We start from the raw sequence: 26,367 nt of genomic DNA, 5'->3' as shown, positions 1-26,367 counted from the left end.
TTACTGCTTTTAAAACCCATATTTTATATGTCAACTTTTACATTACTCCATTATAGCAGTTTTTGAACTGTTTTGATTAAAACTGTCACTCTTTGCTTGAGTCTAGCCTCTTTAAATTTATTAAAAACTTTTAAAAAGTAAATGTAAGACTCCACACTTATTTAGCAAAAATTGAATTATGGGTTCTTTGGATTGACTCATTTGCTCTAAGTCAATTTTTTCAGAAATGTCATTTTATTATGTAGAACTGCAGTGGATGAGAACCAGCTCATAAGGGTACAAAAGACCCTCGAATTTATTTTCTTTCTACCACTGTTTCTTTTTTTTAAGTTGACTTTTTGAAATAAAATTCTTAGAATAGCAAATAATTCTGTTTAAATCTATTTGAGTAATTTAGACTATCACAGAGCCCAAACAAGGAAATATTCTTATGAAAGCATGATTGAATATTGAAGTGGCAGCACCTAATCCCCTAATGATTGCCATTAATTAATTCATTATACTCAGATGTTAAGGTAAAACTTTAAGAATCTTCTTAGGTACATAACAAAATGGTGAGGCAGAGAGGAAAGATGGGGGTAGCAAATCTATCTATATATTTGAGGGAGATTTCAGATTCAGTTGTTGATTTCTAATTTTGTTGTTGTTTGTAAAGACTATTTTTTAAAGCAATTTTAGGTTTCACAGCAAAATTGAAAAGAAGGTACTGAGATTTCCTATATACAGTACTCCTTGTCTATACACATGTGTGGCTTTTCCCCCATTGTCAACATCCACCACCAGATTTGGTACAGTTTGTAACAATTGATGAACCTATATTGACAAAGTTCATGGTTTACATTTGGGTTCTCTCTTGGTGTTGTACATTCTATGGGTCTGAACAAATATGTAATGGCATGTATCTATCGTGATAGTATAAATCACATGGAATATTTTTATTACCCTAAAAGTCCTTTGTCCTTTGCCTGTTCATCCCTCCTCCGCCCCAACTCCTAGCAACCACTGATCTTTGTATTGTTTCCATAGTTAGCCTTTTCCAGAATATCCTGTAGTTGGGATTGTGAAACAAAAACTTTCATGTGAATGCTTTTCTAAAACAAAGGGTTTATTGAGCCTTATGCTAGCCAGGGTGCTGGTAATATGTCTGTTGGTATGTGTACTTTGTGATAATTCATTGAGCTGAACCTTCTCTATCTGTGTATCTTTTTGTATGTATGCCATACTTCAATACATTATATGTAAAATTAGGAGTCATTTTCTATTTCAGACCCCTGAGTATTTCTCAGTGTGTTCTAGTAAACTATTCCTGTAGTTCTCTTCAAAAGAAATAGTTGCCATAGTCTGTTGTTTGTTTGTTTTTTAAATAAACTAGTAGGGTTAAACAGTTCTTGGGTTCCTGTCCTGGCCTAGCATATGGCCTGTTTTGGAGAGTGTTCTATATACACTTGAAAAAAAAAATGCTGTTGTTGGATGTAGTATTCTATGGATGTCTTTTAGGTCCAGTTTCGTTATAGTGGTATTCGAGTCTTGTATGTATATCCTTGTTGAGCTGTGCGTGCTATTCTGGATGCTAAGGCCTTAAAGTTTTCCATGAGCTTAATTGACGTTGTCTTGGAAAAAACAAATACTCCAGCTTGATAGGTTTGCTAATGTATATTGGCTGACTTTTTCTATATTAAAACTATAGAGCAAAAAGCAAGCGAGGGGAAATCCCCAAGATATTCTCTGATTTTAAGGAATTTACAATCTAGTTATATAGCCTAGCTTTGATTGATGGGGATACTGTTAACAGGGACACCAATTAAAAAACTGTCACAGTTACCCAGGTAAGAGATGTTGATAACCTAAACTAAGGTATTGGGAATGGATGGGAGGATTTCAAGAAACATTGAAGAAATAAAATGAATAGGACATGGTGATTGGTTATTTGAGGAGGCAGATTTGAGGAAAAGGAAGTAGTCAAGGATGATTCCCCAATGTTTCTGTCAACAGCTAAGTCACTCAGTCATTGACTTAGAGAACAAAAGGTTTCATTAGGTTGAAATGGTTTGAGACCTAGTTAAACATGAATGACTAGTAGCCAACTGGTTATATGGCCGTGGCACTCAGGAGAGAGGTCTGAACTTGAGATATAGATTTGGAAGTCATCAGCATCTAGTTGATAGTTGAAAGCTGAAAAATAGATGACATCACTCAAGGAAATTTTGTAGAGAAGAGAAGTGAGGAAGGAATTCTGAGGGAACCACACATATTCCAAGGATGGGCAGAGAAGGAGAAGCCCTCAAGTGCAGCACATAAGGAGTGGCCTGCAGTACTTGGACAGTGTGCCATTATAAAAGCCAAAGTGGAGTAGCATTTGCTGTAATTTTTTTTTAATCATTCAATCCCTGTCCCTTCCTTCTCCTAGACTCTATTCTCTCAGTTTTCAAACTACACTTTTTCCCAACCACTATTTTGAAATGACTTTAACTGGCATATCAAAAACCTTCTTATATTCAAAAGTCACATTAATTTTTTTTAAATCCTCACCCGAGGATATTTTTCCATTGATTTTTAGAGAGAGTGAAAGAGAGAGAAAGACAGAAATACTGATGCACATCGATTGGTTACCTCCTGCAGGAGCCTGCAACCAAGGTACGCGTCAGTGCCCTAGCTCTTGAGCGGAATTGAACACTGGGACCCTTTGGTCTGAAGGCCGATGCTCTATCCACTGAGCCAAACCGGCTAGGGCAGCCGTGGGCAAACTATGGCCCACTGGCCGGATCCGGCCCATTTGAAATGAATAAAACTAAAAAAAAAAAAAAGACCGTACCCTTTTATGTAACGATGTTTACTTTGAATTTATATTAGTTCACACAAACACTCCATCCATGCTTTTGTTCCGGCCCTCAGGTCCAGTTTAAGAACCCATTGTGGCCCTCCAGTCAAAAAGTTTGCCCACCCCTGGGCTAGGGCAACTAGTCAACATTATTAATGCTGTATAGAAAGAAGAAAGTTAAGGACTGAAATGTGACTATTGAACATAAGAAGGTTTTTGATATGCCAGTTAAAGTCATTTCAAAATAGTGGTTGGGAAAAAGTGTAGTTTGGAAACTGAGAGGTAAGAGGGTTAGAGAATAGAGTCTAGGAGAAGGCAGAGACAGGGATTGAATGATTTAAAAAAAATTTTAAATAAGACAGGTGGGAGATAGAAATGTGTTTTTTAGCTTCTCTAAACAAGGATTTAAGTGTGCTGGTGGGGAAAGAAATAGTAAACTGGGATAAGTTAAAGAAATAATACTAGTTCTACTCCTTAAAATGTCTCATTCTCATTGGATTTCTCAGTCTATAGATTAGTATTTAACAATCTGAAATATAAATTTATGAGGCACAGTTAGATTTTCTTTTCATTGTGAGTTTTTCCCCCTACAGTCATGATTATTGACTGCTTGCCAATCAGATTTGTCATTGTGTCTCAAAATAACTTCTGGGTACACAGGGAGCAAACTTCCTCTACAAAAAGGAGCCATTATTGTAGCAGGAGGATGATTTCAAGATGTGATCTGAAAAACTAAAGTCTCATTAAAATATTTGGCCTACTTTTCAAAATTTATTCATGAATCTGTTGTATGGGACTGAGTTATCTTTATGATTTAGCAAACAACCTTAGTTAAGGAGACATCATTTTTTTACAAAGGAAACAGCCAATTTCAGAAGTTTGCATTTAATTTGAAAGCAGTTAACAGATGACAGATGAATTAAAATGCCTGGTGTATTCCAAAATTGTCTTGATTTTATTAGTTCTCGTTATGTCCTTGATGTTTGGATTACCACTAAATGATGATGATATACTTATGTACTTGATAGTATAGTATAGTATATGTACCACTTCGCAGAGTATTAATGCAAAGACTGAAAGAAGAAAATAATTATTTGCTGTTTTGCTATAATGGGGACGGTTTTTCTGCTTAAAGGATCTTAAAGATGATGTTTTAGAGTCTGGCCTTGTCATTCTATCACCTCTTAATCAACTGCTGATTTCCTCTTCAGCATAGCACATTTACACACAACGTGTAACTTTGTTACATAGAATAGAAACCTGGAGCTTCAGACTGTGGACACAAAGTGAGACACAGTTATTCACGGCTTAGAGTACTGTCAGCTTCAGAGCAGGCAGCTTCCCCAGGAATGGGTTTATCCTTTTTACTGTTTCTTCTAAGTCTGTCATTAAGTTGGAGGTAGAAATGTTTCTTTTTGTCCCTCTGCACACTGGATAAGTAAGCGACCTAATTGAACCCTTTGTAGCTTTCTTAACCCTTCTTTATCAAGTTCTATTTTTCAGGCCTTTCCCCCTCTAAGTCAAAAGCCCTTCTCATCACACTTGTCCCAAGTATTTCTCCATTAGTACTAACATTAGCATATGAAATTATTTATATCTAGGATGTTGTGCAATCGGGTCTTTCTTCACAGGGTATTGCTGGAGAAACCTTGCTCTTTCTCAAACATCTCCGACTATTTTATCTGTAAATTAATTTATATTTTTCTGAGAATTATAACACTGAATAGTTACAATAAGCCTTCACTTATTTTTCTTCTTTTTGTTTTTATTTCCTGCTTTTAGCTTTATTTTTCAAGATAGTTAAACTTTTTCCTGGTGTTGCCCTGCATGTTGGTTGCTATGAAAATGTTCCAGAGAAATGGTAGATTAAGTTAAGGCCAGGAATAATGAGATAAACTCATCTCATAGGGTAGGGTGGGAATAGATCAAGATTGCCTTCTTACAGACAGTAGGTTTTGTTTGATATAATATCTTTCTCAGAGCAACTTATGCTTCAATTCATGTAAGAGCTGAGTTTTAGTCTCAGTTCCACAGTTTATAGCTTTGGGCAAGTTATTTAATGCTGCAGCAGCTCAGCAGTTTTCTATAAAATGGGCCTAGTAAAGCCTCGGAGGAGTGACTGGCCCAGAGTAGATACTTGATGAATTTTAATTTCTGTGTTTTGCCCTCTAAAGCAGAAGCAGACAAGATGAACCTGTAATAGAGGAGATGGTAATATGCTTTAAAACATTTAAAATGTCAGTTTATAATATGTGAATGGAATCCTCAAAGCAATATAACTAATAGTGGTATCGCTATGCTCATAGAACAAATCTGAAGTGTCTTTATATTTTTAAGTTATTACATTTGAAACTGACCTTTTATAAAAAGCCTTTAATGACTATTTTAGCAGCTTTATTGAAGTATAATTTGCATACTATAAAATTAACTTATTTTAAGTGCACGGTTCAATGATTTTTAGTAAATTTACAGAATTGTGCAACCATCACCATAATCCAATTTTAGAATATTTCCATCACCCCTAAAAGTTCCCTCACTTTAGTGACTATTAACTTTCATCTGTAAGGTGGCACAAATTATGGGATTTGAAAGTCCCAGTTTGGGAGTTTGGTCTGTCTGAGTTTGAATCCCAATCCTGCCACTTACTAGTCTTGAGTCTTTGAGTACTTCTATGTACTTTGATTTCTTTTCTTTTTCTTTTTAATCTTTACCTGAGGGTATGCTTATTACTTTTAGAGAGGGGAAGAGAGTGAAAGGAAAAAAACATCACTTTGACAGAGAACATCAATGGGTTGCCTTCCATATGTGCCCTGACTGGGGACTGAACCCTCAAACTAGGTATGCACCCTGACCAGGAATTGAATCCACAACCTTTCAGTGTACAGGACGACACTCCAGCCAACTGAGCCACACTGACCACGCTGTACTTCAGTTCCTTTATCTTTAAAATGGAGATAATGATATTATATCATTGTTGTGAGCATTCAGTTAATAAGGTACTGTGTATAGAACAACACTGAAAATGCTAAAATACCTAACATATTATATTGTGATTTAGATTTATGGTAGATCCTATATGATAAAAGCATAGTATGCAAATTGTCCCCTCAACTGGGAGTTGTCGGGGAGTTCTACCAGGGGGCAGGGCCGGCAGGGGGAAGGGAGGGAGGCCCTGACTAGCATCTGCTAGGGACCCTACCAGTGTACTAATTTCAGGCACTGGGCCTCTTTAAATAAGAGAAGCATCTGAAAATACCTAAAATAATGCCTGACACACAGATTTTTTTCAGAAAACCAAGCTCTTTTATATCATGTTGTCATAAGTTTATAGTAGCTCTTTAGCAGTTGCTTTAACCACAGTTAAACCTTTGAGGCTCACAACAAATAGTTATTTGATATTTTGCAGAGGCATGGATTTGAATTGAGTGGTACACTGTAGCTGAGAGTTGGAGTTGGATATCTGGAGACTACTTACCGAGCTGGTAGAATGAGTCATTGGTCTTACTGTTTATTGTTCATTGAAATACTCTTCTTACTAGAAGATCTTATTTCTTTGTAAAACAAAAAGCTCTGGGAAAAATTATAATATTAATTATTCATTTTATTAATATAAATATTTAGAGATTTATTTATTCATTATTTTTTAAAAATTATGTTTATTGCCCAGCCAGCATGGCTCAATGGTTGAGCATAGACCTATGAACCAGGAGGTCACAGTTCGATTCCCAGTCAGGGCATATGCCCAGGTTGCAGGCTGGATCCCCAGTGGGAGGCGTGCAAGAGGCAGCCAATCAATGTTTCTCTCTCAACATTGATGTTTCTATCTATCTCTCCCTCTCCCTTCCTCTCTCTCTAAAAAGTCAATAAAATAAAACATTTTTTAAAAAAACAATATCTAAAATCCTTAAAAATAAATCTTAAAAATAAACCTTAAAAAGACAGTACAATCTCTTTTTATCTCATTACCCATACCAAATTTGATGATAAAATAGTTTAAGGTAGTTTTTATTTTGGGCCAATTCTCTCTTTATTGAGGGGTTAACATACAACAGGAATGTACATGTTGTAAGTGTAGAGCTTGATAAAACTTCACAGCTGAACAGATTCATGTAACTGGTGTACAGATTAAAACACAGAATAGTATTGACCACCTTAAAAAGGCTAATTTTTAAATATAAAACAATCACAAATCTAGATAGACTTGAGAGACTCAGGTCTGGGATCTTTTAATGTTATTCCTACCTTTGTGTGTCGCCTTAGGCGAGTTACTCTGCCTTTCTGGGGTCTGTACCTCATCTTTAAATTGAGGGGCTGAGATTGGATGTTTATTATGGCTCTAATTCTGTAAAAGGGCAATAAGAGGGTATGGTGATATAAATGCACTACAAAAGGTTGGAGGTAGTAGGCTGAGAAGACAGTGTAATTTAAAAAGGGAGATTGATTTTTTTCTTTTTCTTTGTTTTCCAGGTTATATTTCACACTATGTGCTGACTGTATCTACAGAAACTATTAAAAAAAGATAAACTTTTTTCAAAGATTTTGATTCCAGTGGAATCTTTGCTTTAGATATTGTGTGTGTGTGTGTGTGTGTGTGTGTGTGTGTGTGTGTGTGTATTAGTGAATTGTAACTCCAGAAGCAATGCCTGTACAAGCTCCACAGTGGACGGATTTCCTTTCCTGCCCGATTTGCACTCAGACTTTCGACGAAACAGTTCGAAAGCCCATCAGTTTGGGTTGTGGCCATACTGTCTGCAAGATGTGCCTGAATAAACTCCACCGGAAGGCTTGCCCATTTGACCAGACCACTATCAATACTGACATTGAGCTCCTTCCCGTGAACTCAGCGTTGCTTCAGCTAGTGGGTGCTCAGGTATGATGGGTGACCTACTATACTTCTTAATTTCTGTGTGTGTTTTCCTCCTGAGGCAAATTTGTTGAATTAAAACTGGATAATATTGCCCTCTATTTAAATAGATAAAATTCTGTTCAGTACCGTGCAAATACTTTATTTCATTCTGTTAGGAGACTTACAGTGGTAGTCCAGTGTTTCTCAGTTATAATACAGTAACAATATTTTAATCTGGTGTCAGACTTTCTCAACAAATTTAGCAATTCTGATTACTAGAGAAACCTAAGAAGTCACAAGGACTTTTATATTGAGGAAAATATTATTCACAAAACCATTGCATTTTACTTAATAAGAAAAGTGAAGCTGCTTCAGACAATTTTACTTAGTAGATATTAATCAAAATGAAAGAAGAAGAAGGTGACGAGAAACTGTAGCCCACAGCCTTTGGGAACCATTTATCTAGGGTAGGAGCAAATATCCTTAGATAACCATAAAGTTTAGTGTGGTAATTCTGAAAGTAATACTTTGAAAGTTTTATGTCAGTATCCTTTAATTCAAGATCAGCGGTATCTTCAGAAGGCTTCACAAAGTCATGGGAGGCAGCGTTTTGAAAGCCAGCTATGATTCACTTAAATAACCCCTCACCAGATTAATTTGCATAGTGTCCAGAGTACCATCTGTTTACTGTAAATCATTATCAGAATAAATATACTGAAATTTTGGATCTGACCCCACTCAGATATCCTAAAGGCTGCAGAAAGTAGAAAAGGTTAATATGTATGTTGAAGGTAAAGAGAGCAGTTCTTATTCAAAAGGAAAACTTAATTTACTTACATACTTGTTTTGATGTCATCAGCAATACTATAAAATATTTGTCCAAAGGGAAAGTGCAGCTTTTTCTTTTCTTCCTATACTTAATTTTTTATTTATAATCATTTTTCTTTTAATTTGAAAATTCCAGTATGACATTTTGGAAACATATTAAAAATAGACTTATTGGCCCTGGCTGGCATGGCTCAGTTGGTTGAGTGTCATCCCATGCATTGGAGAGATCACTGGTTCCATTCCTGGTTAGGGCACATGCGCAGATTGCAGGTTCAGTCCCCAATAGGGGCATGAAGGAGGCAGATATCTTTTCGTAAAGATATCTAAGGATGAACTGATTTTCCCCCTACAAAATGAGTAAGTCGTTCTCATATCTTAATTGAAACAGCTAATGTTTGTGAAATTTGGTGGTAGGATCGTATGCATTTTAACACATAATATCTACTATTTTAACCCTAAAGAGTTCCATTTAAAAACTGTTAGAGCCTTGGCCGGTGTTTCGCAGTGGTTAGAGTGTTGGCCCTGGCATCAGGAGGTCGCAGGTTTGATTCCTGGTCCAGGGCATGTACCTTGATTGCAGGTTCGATCCCTGACTCTGGTTGGGGCATGTGCGGGAGGAAACCAATCCATGTGTCTGTCTCACATCAGTGTTTTTCTCACCCTCTCTCCCCCTTCCTTCCTTCCTTCTTTCCTTCCTTCCTTCCTTCCTTCCTTCCTTCCTTCCTTCCTTCCTTCCTTCTAGTCTCTCTAAAAATCAATGGGAAAAATACCTTCAGGTGAAGAATAACAACAAAAAAGAAAAGTTAGAGCTAATAAATTAATTAACCAAAGTTGAAGTTAAAAAATCAACATGCAAAAATTAATTGTATATCTATACTAACAATGAACAATCCAAAAGGAAATTTAAACAATTCCAGCCGAGGCTGGTTCGGCTCAGTGATTGAACATAGACCCATGAACCAGGAGGTCTTCTCTTCCTGATCAGGGCTCATGCCCAGATTGCGGGCTCAATCCCCAATAGGGGGTGTGCAGGAGGCAGCAGATAAATGATTCATCATTGATATTTCTATATCTCCCTTCCTCTCTGAAGTCAATAAAAATATTTTTTTAAAAAACACATATGTAAGTCAGCATCAAAAAGAATAAAATACCTAAGAATAATTTTAGCAAAGGAAGTGAAAGACTTGTACTCTGAAAACTACAAAACTTTGCTGAAATTTAAAAAGATATAAACAAATGGAAAGACATCACATGCTCATGGAGAGGCAGACTTTGTATTATTAAGATGATAATATATCCAAAGTAACCTACAGATTTATTGTAAGCACTATCAAAATCCCAGTGGTGGTTCTTTTTTTCAGAGATAGAAAAATTCACCCTAAAATTTATATGGAATCGTAAGGGCCTCAAATAGCCAAACAATCTTGAAAAAGAACAAAAAAGAATCACACTTTCTGATTTTGAAACTGCAAAGCTAAAGTGATCAAGAGAGAGTGGTATTGGCATAAAGACATATTTAGGTAATGTAATAGAATAGAGAGTTCAGAAATAAACCCAATGTACAGTCAGATGATTTTTTTGACAAGGTTGCCAAGGCCATTCAATGGGAAAAGAACAGTTTTTCCAAAAAAATGTTCTAGGAAAAGTTGATATCCAAATGTAAAAGAATGAATTGGACCTCTACCTCACATCATGTACAAAAATTGACTCAAAGTGGAACAAAGGGTAAATGTAGGAGCTAAAATTATAAAACTCTTAGAAGAAAAATATAGGCCTAGATAATATCGATGACCTTGGAGTAGGCAGTGGTTTTTTTAAGATATGACACTCAGGAGCACAAGACAAGATAAATTGAACTAAATCAAAATTTAAAACTTTGTGCTTCAAAGGATATTGTCAAGAGAGTGAAAGAACAACCCACAGAATGAGAGAAATAATTGTAACTCATATCTGGTAAGAAACTTGCATCTAGAATATGTAAAGAACTCTTACAGCTTATTAAAAAGAACATAATTTTAAAATAGACAAAGCTCTGAACAGATGCCTCACCAAAAAGATACACAGATAGCATATGAGCAAATAAAGGAGCTCAGCAGCATTTGACAATTGGAATTGCAAATTAAAACACTGAGATACTACTACACCAATTACAATATCTAAAATCCAAAACACTGACAACACCCAATGCTGGTGAGGATGTGGAGCAACAGAAACTCATTTATTGCTGGTGGGAATGGAAAAATGGTGCAGCCACTTTGGAAGCTATTGTATCATTCTATGTTCTGCTTATATGAAATGTCCAAAATAGGCAAATTTGTAGAGACAGAAATAGATTAGTTTTTTGGACTGGGGTAGGAGTGGAAAAAATGTGGGAGGAATAGTACTTAAAAGAATATGAAGTTCTTTAAGAATCCAGTAGATTTAATGGGAGTTTTGATGTTACTGGTGTTAAATGGCAGTGCGTAAAACATACTCGAAAAAGCACTTGTTTAATTGATTAGTAAGCACTGACACAGACCGCTTCTTTTGATCTCTAGGTCCCTGAGCAGCAGCCCGTTACATTGTGTAGTGGGGTTGAAGATACAAAGCATTATGACGAAGCCAGGAAATGTGTAGAAGAATTAGCATTGTACCTGAAACCACTCAGCAGCGCTCGAGGTAAGTCTGGTGCAGTTAGTAATGCTAAGCAAATGTTTATTAAAAATACTTTTATTACCATAAAAATTGTGGGCTGTAAATGAATGTTAATGAAATTAATTTATTTAGTGTAAATCAAACTCACTAGTGCTAAATAATATTATTACAAACCATATCAAACAAAGTAGTGAATTGAGAGTTAATGTGATGTTGGAAGCATTATTTGAATGAGTTACAGAAATAAGTATAAGTGTAAATGCAGTAATGGTTTCAGAAGGGCTCACTATCATTTGGCAACTGAATTGTCTGCCTTCTATTCAGTTTTATATGGTGTGCTATAGGGAAGGTAATAAAATTGGAAGTTGCCATTATTATCTTGCCATTACAGCTTGTTATTTCACTATGAAATAATGTCAGAACTGTTATGACCTCCAGATTTGGGTCTTAAACTAATTATTATTGTCTGGCCTTTTCATCTTTACTTCTCCATAATTAAAATGAATAATGGTATATTTAATGTCATTAATGTATTTGTATGAGGTAAAAGCTTTTGTATACTTTTAGAAATGCTTCACTTGTGTAATTCTGTTATTCATTTTAAATATTCTAGTAGAACCCATAAGTCAATCAGCCCATCCAAGGAAGTTTTTCTGAACTCTCTAAAATTGCATTGTAAACCTAGAAATAATTTTTTACTCTATTTAAAGGAGTGGGTCTGAATAGCACTACTCAGAGTGTTCTGAGTCGCCCAATGCAGAGGAAGCTGGTGACTCTGGTCCACTGCCAATTAGTGGAAGAAGAAGGCAGGATTCGTGCCATGCGAGCAGCTCGATCGTTAGGTGAACGAACAGTTACAGAGCTCATTCTCCAGCACCAGAATCCTCAGCAACTCTCTTCTAATCTTTGGGCAGCAGTCAGGGCTCGGGGCTGCCAGTTCCTTGGACCAGGTATATAATTAAATTTCATATGTACTACACTAGTAATTCTAAAAGTATGGTCTGGGGACTATAAATATACACAACGGCTAGTTCATTGCAAATTCTGTTGTTACCAAGCAATATTCTACTTGATAACTATGGTTTGGGTGATTCCACGTCAGTTTTTCAGAGCACTTAACTTTTCCCTTAATGCCAAAAGTTTATTCATTTTGATAGACATTTTTCTTGAACGTATTGACTTTTTATCTCTTTTCTTAAATAAAATGTAATACAAAAAGCCCCCGAAAGGTTAAAAAGTGTAACTATCTATCATTGCATTGCCTATTTAAGTGATACCTGCAGAAATTATTGAGTATTGCCCTTTTAATAAGTGAATTTATCTTATCCCTGCACATGATAAATTTTGATTTTGCCTAACTTTCCTAGCAATGCAGGAGGAAGCTCTTAAGTTGGTTCTCCTGGCTTTAGAAGATGGTTCTGCTTTGTCAAGAAAAGTATTGGTTCTCTTTGTGGTGCAAAGGTTAGAGCCACGGTTCCCTCAAGCCTCTAAAACTAGCATTGGGCATGTTGTCCAGCTCCTGTATAGAGCCTCCTGCTTCAAGGTATGAACCTCTGTTACATTACAGCTTAAAGGAAACATTATCCATTCCCTAAACAATTAATAAAACTTTTAGTTTAATAAAGTTGCCTGAGTCTTTTCAGAAAAGTTAGCAATTTTTCTTTTATTTATTTATTTTTTAAAAATATATTTTATTGATTTTTTACAGAGAGGAAGGGAGAGAGATAGAGAGCTAGAAACATCGATGAGAGAGAAACATCGATCAGCTGCCTCCTGCACATCTCCCACTGGGGATGTGCCCGCAACCCAGGTACATGCCCTTGACCGGAATCGAACCTAGGACCTTTCAGTCCACAGGCCGACGCTCTATCCACTGAGCCAAACCGGTTTCGGCAACAATTTTTCTTTTAAAGAATACAGATGGCATCCTATTAAACTTAAATCTTTTTGTATTAAATTTGTATATTAGATATTGAACGACATAGATCAAACCAAGGCTTATAGATTTTTCTGTTTGGTGAGACTAATAAGCTGGCTCAGTTTTCCACCAAGACTACAAGGAGAATTGGTCTGGATAGAGAGTCATTGAAGCAGGAAATAAACTGTATTTGGCTCTTTGTTCTGATATCATTCCAGGGATTTTGACATCTGTAAAAGGGGAAATGTTTTATTGGCAAAATGGTGTGCTCCATTTTAACCTTGCTGTTGTTACTATAAGAAATTTGTTTGTTACATTAAAAATTATCTGTTGCCGAAACCGGTTTGGCTCAGTGGATAGAGCGTCGGTCTGTGGACTGAAAGGTCCCGGGTTCGATTCCGGTCAAGGGCATGTACCTGGGTTGTGGGCACATCCCCAGTAGGAGGTGTGCAGGAGGCAGCTGATCAATGTTTCTAGCTCTCTATCTCTCTTCCTTCCTCTCTGTAAGAAGTCAATAAAGTATATTTAAAAAAAAAAAAAAGATTTCTGAGGCTCGAACTACCATACCAAAGAGCCAACTCTGAATATTAAAAAAAAAAAATTATCTGTTATGACCAGCCAGTGTGGCTCAGTTGGTTGGATGTTGTCCCTTTCACCAGGAGGTCCCTGGTTGATTCCAAGTCAGGGCACATTCCTGGGTTTCAGGCTCGATCTCCAGTAGGGGGTGTGCAGGAGATAGCCAATTGGTGTTTCTCTTTCATCGATGTTTCTATTTCTCCTTCTCCCTTCCTCTCTCTGAAATCATTAAAAACTTTTTTTTTTTTTAAGAAAATTATCTGTTATCCATAGATGCTCTAACAAAGAATAAGCCCATTTTGTTCCTTACCTGACTCAAAATGAGATTATGTGTGTCTTGTTAGGTCACCAAACGTGATGAAGATTCCTCTTTGATGCAACTGAAAGAAGAATTCAGGACCTATGAAGCTCTGCGGCGAGAGCATGACTCCCAGATAGTTCAGATTGCTATGGAAGCAGGCTTACGAATCGCACCAGACCAGTGGTCCTCTTTGCTTTATGGAGACCAGTCTCACAAATCTCATATGCAGTCCATTATTGACAAGGTAGACTCTTTTGTTGTTCCTGAATTCTTGCAGTAATCCTGGAATTTGTGTGATTCATTTATTTAACAAGTGTGTATTAAAGTGAGTACTATACGTCACACTCATTTAAGTTATATTCTCTATAGGCCGGTGTCATGTCGCAACTAGTCACATCAAAATACCAGTTTGCTAATATAAAGATTTTTTAAAATTGAGGTATAATTGACATTTTTCATATAATATTTAATTAATGTTTTAATGCTTTTTCCAGCCCACGTTCGCTCATTCTTTGAGAGGCTGGCATTTCTTTTATATCGTTGCCTCTCTCCCAACTTTTATTGTTCTCTGAGTTTTGTTCACTGTGTTAGTTAAACCCATTTCCTAAATGCCTTTATTGTCTGCCTGTAGCAGCCATTTAAGTCTGGAAGATGTACACACTGAGGCTTCATATTATAGGCACTAGAAAAATTTCACATAATAACTTACCAACCATTCTAAGTTTGATCAAATTTTCAGTAAACTTATTTTTACTTAATGTTGTTTGTTATGATGAAAAAAAGATCACTAGAGTTCACATGAATTTTAGATCGGGCTCATTATTTATTTCTGACTCTAAGCTAATTTTATTTTATTGATTTTTTACAGAGAGGAAGGGAGAGGGACAGACAGTTAGAAACATCGATGAGAGAGAAACATCAATCAGCTGCCTCCTGCACACCCCCCACTGGGGATGTGCCCACAACCAAGGTACATGCCCTTGACCGGAATTGAACCTGGGACCCTTCAGTCCGCAGGTGGACGCTCTATCTACTGAGCCAAACCGTTTAGGGCTAAGAGCTAATTTTAATTCTCTTAAAACTGGAGCACACTAAAAAGAACCCAACCTGGAGCAGACCATAAATGTGTTGTAATTCAATATGAAATATATGAAAGTGCTATAAAAACACCTTGTAAATATACTATGTTCAATAATAGTATTTTTTTTTAAATATATTTTATTGATTTTTTACAGAGAGGAAGGGAGAGGGACAGAGAATCAGAAACATTGATGAGAGAGAAACATCAATCAGCTGCCTCCTGCACACTCCCCTACTGGGGATGTGCCCGCAACCAAGGTACATGCCCTTGACCGGAATCGAACCTGGGACCCTTGAGCCCGCAGGCTGATGCTCTATCACTGAGCCAAACCGGTTAGGGCCAATAATAGTATTTAATTTAATTTTTACTATTTTTCCTTATATACTTAAAACCATAGAGATGATATACTTAGAGTTACCCAACCATTAACTGAGAGAAATAAGGTCAAGATGTTGCCCAAATATTTAACACTTACTGAGAGCTTACTATGTGCCTGGTGGTTTAAACAGTTCATTTAGTCTTCTCAACAGCCATCTATCATCCCTTTTATACAGAGACACAGAGGTTAAATACATTCCTCCAGTGACAGATCTGGATTTGAATTAGGGTATTCTGACTCTAGAATCCATGTTCTTAATCACTAAGCCTCTTTCTGGGCTACGCTGCTTTTCTCTGTCTCTTTCTCTCTCTCTCTCCTACTCCCCAAAATAGAATTCTTTGAATGAGTAGAAGATTGATGTTAAAGGAGAATTGGGAAATGTGTTTTATAACTACTTGGTGCAAAATTTTCAATATGATATATATTACTTGTTCTGTCCTATAAGTCTTCCCTAGATACCTTTTTTTGTTGTTTATCCTCACATGAGGATATTTTCCTATTGATTTTTAGAGAGTGTGGGAGGGAGGGAGGAGGGGGAGAGAGAGAGGAAGAGAGAAACTTCGATGTGAGAGAGACACATTGATTGGTTGCCTCCTGCATGTGCCCCGGCTAGGGCTAGGGATCAAGCCTGCAGCCAGGGTACATGCCCTTGACCAGAATCAAACCCGCAAATCTTCAGTTCGCAGGCCAATGCTATATCCACTGAACCAAACTGGCTAGGGCCCCTAGATACCTTTAGCCAAACTTTACCTGCAACTTTTAGGTCTGAAATTATGCGACTAACTGATTATAACATATTGAAACTTTCGTAATGATAGTTTTTGTTATTGTTAATCCTCACCTGAGGATATTTTTCCCCCATTGATTTTTAGAGAGAGTCTGTAAAGATTATAGCCTGTGTCATGATCTTTGGTCTATAACAAAACTTGAACTCAAACTGAGATTAAGTTCAGTTTCATTGTTCTGTCCTTTGTATAGCATTATTTCTAGACTATCTTTCCAGATTTCAGTTATTTGGAAGGACCCCAAGGGCCAGTCAAACTGTAAGAACATAAAAGAGGACTTCCAAACTGAGAATTGAGAGAGGTCTCACATGTAAGGAATGTGATAGCAGAGGGAAGTAAGGGCACAATACATACCTGGCCAAAGCTCGGGATGTGGGGAAGGATAAAATTAAATTTAATAAATTGCAAAAATGATTGTGATATTGTAAATAATCCCCCCCCCCCAAAAAAAAAAGGATTATCTGGCCTTTGGAGAGTTAATATTTTTCTTTTTTTAAGTTGCAGACTCCAGCCTCTTTTGCACAAAGTGTCCAGGAACTAACAATTGCTCTCCAGCGGACTGGAGATCCAGCAAATTTGAACCGACTAAGACCCCATTTGGAGCTCTTAGCAAACATTGACCCTAGTCCAGGTAAACCCAAGGGATGTTAATGGACTGTCCTATGTGTGCCTCAGTGCTGCTCAATGGTTCTTTTAATTATTTTTTGTTACCATTCCCAGAATGGGCTATTCCAGATTTTTTCTACAGTATTTAAGTTCTGCTCCCATTCTTGTCTGTCTCTTTATGTTATATCAACTAATTTTTATTTAATACTTTTTACTATGCTGTTCATTTCACCAGCAAAGGGTTCTCTCTGGAATCCTTTGTTTCTTTTTTCTCTCATTGTCAAGTTGTGCTGTATTTTACCATTCTCATCTTTTTTGACTAAAGTTTTCTCATTTTTTCGAAATCATTTGTTATTAGTTGTGGGTTTTTTTTGGGTTTTTTTGTTTGTTTGTTTGTTTTTTATTTATTGCTTAAAGTATTACAAAGGGTATTACATATGTGAGTTGTGTGTTTTTTTTGGTCCTATGTTTTCCTTCTCTGTATCTCATTCCATCAAATATCTCTCTTATTTTCACCCCTTTTCCTGTTCTTTCTTGACCTGAAAATCACCCTAATTTCTCACCTAATACTTCATCTGAGCTATTTTAGCTTGTATTCTATTGTTGTCCTTGTGTTTATTCCCACTACTGATATAAAACCCTCTTAACGTTCACTAGTAACCTCCCAGTTTCTTATTCCAAAGGCTTCTTCTTAGTCCTTAAATTACTTGATTTGTCTTCAGCATTTGATAATGTTGACTACTTCCTTGATATAGAAACTCTTATAATAGCTTATATCTGTAGTCTTTTGGTTTTCTTCTGACCCGTCTAAATGCTAGTTCTCTCTTATTTTTACCATTCTTTCCTCTCCTGCCCATCAAGGAATTGGCTGGTTGTATTCTTGGAATTTTGTTTTCTCTGCACTCTGTTGATGGTGGTCATTCATTCCCAGCATCAGGTATTATCTCTTTATAGATAATAGACTCCCAAATATCTCTATCACTGTTTTCTCTTCATTACTCCAGACCCATTTTCTGAGATTCACCATTATCTCCTCATTTCTTTTTCACTCATTACCCACTCTTCCTCCTGTGTTCCCATTCTCTGTAAATGACTTCATTCTTGAGGTATGTGAGCTTAAAACTTGAGTCTTTTGTGTTACTTCATATCTTTTCCTTTCACTTGCTCTACATACCATTCCAGACAAGAGGATCTATCTATTCTTCTTTCACAATATCCCTTTATCTTATGCCCATTAATGTTAATATGTCTTAGTGAGGCCTCAGTCCTTTTCCTGAGATTGAATGCCTTCCATTCCACTTACTACTACAAAATAAATCACATCTCTCATTTCTACGTTCATAAACTTTCAGTGATAGCCTATTGAATAAGGTTTCAAAATCCTGACTGTGGCATTCAGAGCTCTCTAATTTTTATCAATCTACCTTTGTAGATTTACTACCAAAACTGCTTAATCAAAGCAGATCAGATCTATTCCTAGAACACAGAGATCCACTACACACACTGATCATTCTGAGCAATGAAAAGAGCACTTTCACAAGCTCACCACTCCATCAACCCCAGCCTATCTACCTGCATCTGTGCCAGTAGAGTCTGTGCTCCTCATGTGAGAGTGGATAAACTGTACTTGCACCTAAGGCCACCCTCTCTCCTCCTGTACTAATATCTTGTCAAGGCTGTCCTTCCAGACAGACTTGTTTCTTATCACCAGTTTTTCTTCTCTCCTGGAGTATTTCTATCAGCATACAAATATACTATTATTCCTCTCATTGTAACACACTTTTGGCCCATTTGCTATCCACCTTCCACTCTATTTCTCTATTTCTCTCCTTTTTATAGCACTCCCTTGAGCTCACTGTAGCCAGGCATTTATCTCTACCACTTAATTCAGTGTGCTTTTGTCAAGGTTACAAGTGACTTCCACGTAGCTGACTCCAAACATCAGCTCTTGATACTCATTGTATTTGAACTATTAGCAGCATTTAACGTTGTTTACTTCACTTTTTGCAACACTTTTTTCACTTGAATTCAGGCCACCACTCTCCTAGTTTCCTTCTTTCTTTATAGGATCCTCCTTCTCAGCCTCCGTTGCTGGTTTCTCCTCCTCTCCATAGCTTCTAACCACCCTCCCCCACCCCCCCACCCCCCTCTAATTTTTAGAGTGCTTCTAGAGTTTAATCTTTGTGACTTACCAGACCTCCCAAGATCTGGTCTTCCTTTACCTTTTGTTTTTTATTTATACCTATTCCCTAGAATGTGCTTGAAATATTATTTAAAGTCTCATGCTTTAAATATTATATATATATATATCATGAATTTACTATATTTCACCAGTTCTGAAGCCTACAGTTGTTTTTTTACAGATCTTAGCATTTCCGAATTGGGATGCATTTGAACAAGCTGTGCTGTGACATGTGATAACTTAATTAGCAGTCTTTTTTTAATTATGGGGTCACATAAAATACTGGTTTGTGTATGTTATAATTGATGGTATTTTAGGATCTGTGAAACATAATATCTCCAGCCCACACCTTCTTCCAGAATTCTTTTGTATATTCACCTGCCTGCTCAACATTCAACATTCCAACCTCTCTATCAGGAATTTCGAACTTAATCAGTTGAAAAGTGAGTTCCAAGCCTCCACTCCACCCCCATTCCAGTTAGTAGCAATTCTGGTCTTCCATTTCCTCAGTCTAAAGACCTTGGTGATATCATCTTCAACTTATCTTTCCTTCATAAGGTATATCTGCTCCATCAGCATATCCTGTAAAATCCATTCAGAATCTACCTACTTATCACTTTCCCTTCTACCACCCTTATCTCTCTTCATGGACTATAGAATAGCCTCCTATTGTCTGTCTGGTTTGAGCATAGGCGCCAGAGTGATTCTGTTACCCCTCTGTTCAAAATTCTTCAGGACCTTCGTCAATCAATAAAAGCCAAAATCTTTTCCATGACTTACCAGGCCTCCCAAGATCTGGTCTTCCTTTACCTTTCTCTTCCTCTCCTCCTCTTTTCCATCCAACTTATTTCTCTCTGGTTTCAGCTCCACATACAGGCCAGGCGTACTCTCACAGCGGCTTTGGATTGCCTCTTTCCCTAGAATATTTTTCTCCTAGTATATCAACCTTTCTTTCATGTCTTTGGTTAAATGTAACCTTCTCAAGGAGGCCTTCTCAGGCTACCCTGTCTGAAACTTTACACATACCTGTACCGGTCTCACTCCCCTCCTTTACTTATTCAATTCATTATTATCAAAATACTTTGTATTTTGGTTATTCATCTCATCTATTGTCTGGCTCCTCTCCTTGAATACAACAGGGATTTTTGTTTTGGTTGCTACTGCTTCCCCAGCAATGAGAACACTCCCGGGAATTAGAAGTTAAAAAAAAAAATACTTTTTTGTGTGACTATTCTCTTTACCTTCTCTGTATCTTCATCCTTTTGTTGTTGTTAAAATTCCCTGTCTCCTTCAAAGCCTATTTTAGATGCCATCACCTAAATCTTTCAGAATGTCTCCCAACAGAAGTCATATCTGCATCTGTGTTCTCATTTTGTGTTTCTTTTAAAGAATATTTCATATTAAACCCTGTGGTTAATTTTTCCTTTATAAAATCTCAATGCTGGCCCTGGACAAATAACTTACTAAATGAAGAGGATGTATAGTAGAGTTGCTTTATATATTAGCTCTTCTGTGAAACTTTAAAAATATTCTGTTTACCAATACTTCATTTATACAAAATTTCAAAATAGTCATTACAAATTAGTTGCCTGCAAGCAATCCACACTTAAGCTTTGTTTGGTACACACAGTGTTGGCCTGAAAATACTGTAAATTTTTTAGATACCAACACATAAAAACTGGGTAACTTTACATTAAAAATCTCAAATTTCACCTTTCCCTGGGAAACTGTGTGGTGTATCTGGCAGGGCCAGCCTTGCATTTTCACATAACAACCATCAGCTAAGGTTAATAGTAACCATGGCCTTAGTTGTGAAACATACTCTACATTTCAACACAGTTCCTATCTTTATCTGTTGTCATTTCCAAAATTAAGCATCTATTGACAGTTGCCATTTATTGTCTGGCCTACTTAATTCCCTTATATTACCTTCCTTGTCCCTATAGCTATTTTAGTTTACAGCTCCAGATTTAGAAGGATATATCTGTTTCTTTAAAATGATATTTAGGAGAACAAGCTATTATTACCTGAAGCTTAAGTTGATTTCACTGAAGAGCTGACACATCTCCTTTATTAATTTAATACTGGGCAAAACATGGGATAACATTGTTTAAAAAAATTATTTTTATTTGTTGTGTAGATGCTCCTCCTCCTACTTGGGAACAGCTAGAAAATGGACTGGTTGCTGTGCGTACAGTGGTACATGGGCTGGTTGATTACATCCAGAACCACAGCAAGAAAGGAGCAGATCAACAGCAGGTAAGAGACACAGCCAGCAAGGTAACATGAGCATTTTAAAGCTCTGACTATAGAAACGATACAGTAAGCTAGTGTGGTTAGCAGCCAGTTTCCTGGATTAGCCTAGTAATTTTATGTGACAACATTGAATGAAATAATGTACTGGACTCACTGTTCACATTGGATATAGCAGCATTTGATTCTGTGCTAAAATTTATTCAATTTAAATTAAATTATTCTCTTTGGTTACTATTACATCTCCGTCGGACCACAGGTATCACTTTTTAGTGCTAATGCTACATCTCTCCAGTACTGTTCACACATTTGTACATGCTTTTTCTATATTAGTATTTTAACATTTTTCATTCATAATATCCGTTATGCCATTGGGCCAAATTTTCCTCAAATATTTTAAAATGAAATTTATGGCACTAAAATATAATAGATCATGTGACTAGAGTTTTTCATTTTATTCCCCAAAATTTTATTTTGTTCTTAAGTTTTATGTTAGGTTCGCTAGATCTTTTATTTTTCAATAGTAAACTTGAGAAATTAAAACTTTGTTTTTAATTCATCTGGCTCAGGTAAATATTAACAATAATGATTTACTGTTCTTATCGTCTTTGGGAGATAAGAAATATTAAAACTGTCCCAAGTAGAATAATATGGATATACTTATCCTAATCAGTTTAAGAACAGATCAGAACTTTTTTTTGACTCAGAAATAAAAGAAATTAAAACCTATTTTAACTCCCTATTCCATTAGACATGAAGAATGTCACAAAAATAGTAAGAATAACCTTGAAATTCTGCCAGTAGGTGATAAAATACATTAAATATCATTTTACTTAGTAATGTGTTTGATATTAACTCCCAAATTTGTTGTCCTGCCTTATCACTGAGTTGTAAATAATGTTTCCTTTGTACCATTGGAGCTATGTTAATTCTTTGATATAATCCAGTGATGGTGAACCTATGACACGCATGTCAGAGGTGACAAGCGAACTCAATTTTTTGGTTGATTTTTCTTTGTTAAATGGCATTTAAATATATAAAATAAATATCAAAAATATAAGTCTTTGTTTTACTATGGTTGCAAATATCAAAAAATTTCTATATGTGACACGGCACCAGAGTTAAGTTAGGGTTTTTCAAAATGCTGACACGCCGAGCTCTAAAGGTTCGCCATCACTGAATCGTCTATATGTTAAGAATTGGTTACAGAATATTTTTCAGTTATAGGGCCTATTGTAGATTTTGTGGTATGTTATAAAGAAACATAATTTTAAGTATACTATACTACACATTGTTCAAAAGAAATATTAGAACACAGTTTAAACATTTGAAAGTCCTAAACTCCAGTGGTTTACGACTTTTATTACAAACCTAGAAAGAAGATCATAGAGCCCCCTTGAGGCTTAATCAAGAATTTATGAGATGGTGCATGTTTGAGAACATATCAGAAAATTTGGATGCATTCTTTTTAATTAATTTATTTTGGGGGGGACGCTGAGACTTCAGACAGAATGACTTCCCAGCACTTTTGCTCTCGGTAGTCTAGCTAAGTGTGTGCATCAATCTGAATTGTTTATCTAAATTTCCAAGATCCTAAAATGGCAGTGAAAATTTTCCATTTGTTTCTAATGTCTAATGTTTCAATTTTGGTCTTAGCCTCCACAGCATAGCAAATATAAAACATACATGTGTCGAGATATGAAGCAGAGAGGAGGATGCCCTCGTGGGGCCAGCTGTACATTTGCACACTCCCAGGAGGAACTGGAAAAGTAAGTGAGAAAGGCATTAAACTCAGCCTTCTAGTAGATAAGGTTGAATTATTAACTAGAATAACTTTCTGCCATTGAGAAATACAAGGAGAGTAGGTGCATTCTCTTTAATGAACAGGAAATGTTTAGAAAGTAATGCAGAATTTTAAAAAAGAAAACTGAATCAGTTTTTTCAGCTTTCATTATATTGTGCCTAAAAATAGGAAACTATTTTATGGTTAGCCAAATCTAGAAGTGAGTCATTGTAACTATCAAAAAAAATGGAAGTTCTGAGAATTTTCATCAGTTTTAACTGACTTTAACTAATTGAATAGTGCATTACCAATGGAAAAATTGGCCCTTTGCTCTATTAAAGGAGTTATTTTATTTCCAGGTTCAATTTCACAGGTTTAATTTAAATTTCAAGGACCAGATAATTCCAATGATATTAAATTTTCCAGCACATAATAGAAAGAAAAACCTTTTAATCTCTTTTATAAAACCAGTAATACTAACTTTGATAAACACAGCACAATTAAACTACAAATTTATCTTGTATATTAATATTTCTTAAATTTCAAATATTAAAATTAGAATTCAATAATACATTAAAATAGATGCCATGGCTAATGACAAAGGTAGCACAATATTAGTTACTAAGGTTAGAGAAGAAATACCTTGTGGTCATAGCCAAAGATTCCAAAAGGCATTTGAATAAAACCTAGTGTCCATAATAGATCAAAATTCCTTATCAATATAATAATAACATATATAAAAGCCAGCATGATAGTATCATACTTAATTAGTATAATTAATTATATCTAATTAGATGCAGTCTCATTTAAATTAAGAGTAAAGCAAAATTTTCTACTAGCAAAACTTTTATTTAATGTCCTGGAAGTAGTAACAAATGTATGTAGGAGTAAAATAGGCCTAAAATGATTACATGGAGCAATTCAAGAAAACTACTGGAAGCTAAAGAAATGAGTTTAGTAAGGTGGCAAATCAGAAAAATTTTTAAATGACTTGCTGTCATATAAATCAGTAAAGTGAAATTAATGATTCCTTTTGCATTAACAACAACAAAAAGACAAATACCAAGTAATAAAGTAATAAGAAATATTCAGTATCTATATTAATTGAATTAGTAGACTAGCTAGGAACATAAAGGAAGAAATGATAAATGAAGAATACTATATTTTTAGGTGAGACTGGGCGTTATAAAGGTTTTGTTGTATTTTAAACAGTAATATGCAAATAGCCATGAAAATTCTGAAAAAAGGAACTAAACTAGCAACTATTCGCCAGTATTATGAGCTAAAATGAATATAAATGCTATGGTGTAAGCATAGAAATAGATAGATCAATGAACTATAATATAAAATCTAGAAGGAGTTCCAGATACATGGGCATACGTGTCAAAGGAGGCATTTTATATCAGTAATAAAAAAGATGATGAAATAACTGCTATCCATTTGGAAAAATAGTTGCAGCTGGTTCTTATCTTTATGGCAAAATGAATTATAAATGTATCCGAGATTTAAATATTTAAGAAGGAAACCATAGAGTATTTAGAGATTTTTGTTGTTGTTACATAATTTTATAGTAGGAAAGGATTTTTGAAACATGACAACCCAGCACCCATAAAGAAGAAGATTGATAAATTTGATTATATAAAAATTAAAAACTAAGATATGTCCTAAATACCACAATTGAAAGAAAAAATATTAGTGGGGAAATGATATACACGGGCTGATAATCCCTAATCTAGAATGAGCTCCTATAAATGTGTAAGAACGAAGAACCAGTGGAAAGATGGAATGTGAAGATAAATGAGCAAAGTGGAAGAATACTCATTGCCAATAAACTTGTAAAACTCTGTTCAACCTCACTAATTGCTAAAGAATGCAAATATAAACAAAACTTGGAATTTTTGAACTTTCAGTTAACAAAGACTGATACTACCCAGTGTTTGATAACATACTGAAAAAAGACATTATCAGTAGACGTGATAATAGTTTTGGAGCATTAAAACAGTTTCTAATGTGCATACACGGGACTTAGCAAGTCTGCTTCCAGTTATTCACACAAGGGTGCAAATACATGTATATAATTATTCATTACTACATTGTTTTAACAGAAAAAAAAGTTAGGAATAACTTAAAATGTACTGACTTAAAGGAATAGCCAGGATTGTGAAGTAGAGAAAAAAATTACTAAGCAGTCATATATGACCCTATTTCTGTAAACAGTAATCTTATGAACATACAAATACTAAGACAGGATATGGAGGAAAAATCTGTATGATTATATACCAAACTGTTATCAGTGGTTACCCCTGATGGGTAGATTTTTTTCCCCCTAGAAATTTGTCAGATATGGGAAACATTTGAAAAAATAGCATTACTGTGTTGGGGGCTTGTGTTTGCAATTTTTTTAAATGCACTAGATAGTTGTGAATAGATTTGCTTTCATTGTTGATGAACAAGGATACTGGAGTTTGATGACTTAATTTTTATCCTGTGGTTAGATTTAGAATCTACAAGCCTTTTATACTACAGTGTCTGTTTTAAATTTAGGCATTATTCTACATGATTTCCATTAACCCCATTTTGAAATAATTTCAGTTTTACATAGGCACACTTATAATCAGCATCAGATCTGATACAAATTACAATTCTTGATTATTTAAATATTTTAATGGAATAAATAGTAAATTTTTCTCAGTGCACACTGGCCTTTTGTTTTATTCTTCATTTATAATATAGGTTCACTGTATCCCAAGGCATTTGAGGAGCACCTAAGATAAAATTTTTCAGAACACTATCCTTTAAGGCTTTTTCTACCCTCTCCTTTAAAAGTTTTAGAAGTAGAAATTTCAATGAAAATAACATAGTTATATTAATACAAATATTAATTAGCATAATTTTCTTAAAATTATTTTTATTGATTTCAGAGAGGAAGGGAGAGGGAGAGAAAGATAGAAACATCAATGATGAGAGAGAATCATTGATTGACTGCTTCCTCCACACCCCCCTACTGGGGATCAAGCCCGAAACCCGGGCATGTGCCCTGACTGGGAATCAAGCCATGACCTCCTAGTTCATAGGTTGACACTCAACCACTGACTCACACTAGCTGGGCTTAATTAGCATGATTTGTAATGTTACAAATATTATGAAGAATTTTATATTTAATCAGTATGTCTTGCTTGAGATTTTATACAGGCCTATAATTTTATTTCTTTGTATAGTCTTTATCTGGTTTTGGAATTAGGATAATATTGGCCTCATAAAATGAGCTTGGATATAGCCACACAAGCACATTCTCAAATGTATAGCTAAAGCCAATGTTTGAAGAGAATTTCTAGAAAACAATGTGCTTGGAATCTTTTAACTTTTGTATCTGTTTC

General features: G+C 35.6%; 1 protein-coding gene across 1 annotated transcript in view; it reads left to right on the top strand.

Moving 5' to 3' along the window:
* RC3H1 (ring finger and CCCH-type domains 1) overlaps positions 1-26,367 on the top strand; it is a 61,031-nt gene that overhangs the window by 9,712 nt on the left and 24,952 nt on the right. The window contains exons 2-9 of the mRNA XM_081111873.1: positions 7,286-7,688; positions 11,030-11,150; positions 11,837-12,076; positions 12,494-12,669; positions 13,965-14,165; positions 16,665-16,797; positions 21,095-21,213; positions 22,864-22,976. Of these exons, the coding sequence (XP_080967999.1) occupies positions 7,458-7,688; positions 11,030-11,150; positions 11,837-12,076; positions 12,494-12,669; positions 13,965-14,165; positions 16,665-16,797; positions 21,095-21,213; positions 22,864-22,976 (1,334 nt within the window). The 5' untranslated portion in view covers positions 7,286-7,457. The remainder of the gene's footprint in view (positions 1-7,285; positions 7,689-11,029; positions 11,151-11,836; positions 12,077-12,493; positions 12,670-13,964; positions 14,166-16,664; positions 16,798-21,094; positions 21,214-22,863; positions 22,977-26,367) is intronic.

This window comes from Myotis nattereri, assembly GCF_964212035.1.
Source record: "Myotis nattereri genome assembly, chromosome: 18".
In the NCBI taxonomy this organism is placed as follows: domain Eukaryota; kingdom Metazoa; phylum Chordata; class Mammalia; order Chiroptera; family Vespertilionidae; genus Myotis; species Myotis nattereri.
Note: the sequence above shows the minus strand (reverse complement) of the source record. Positions and strands in the feature narration are given on the sequence as shown.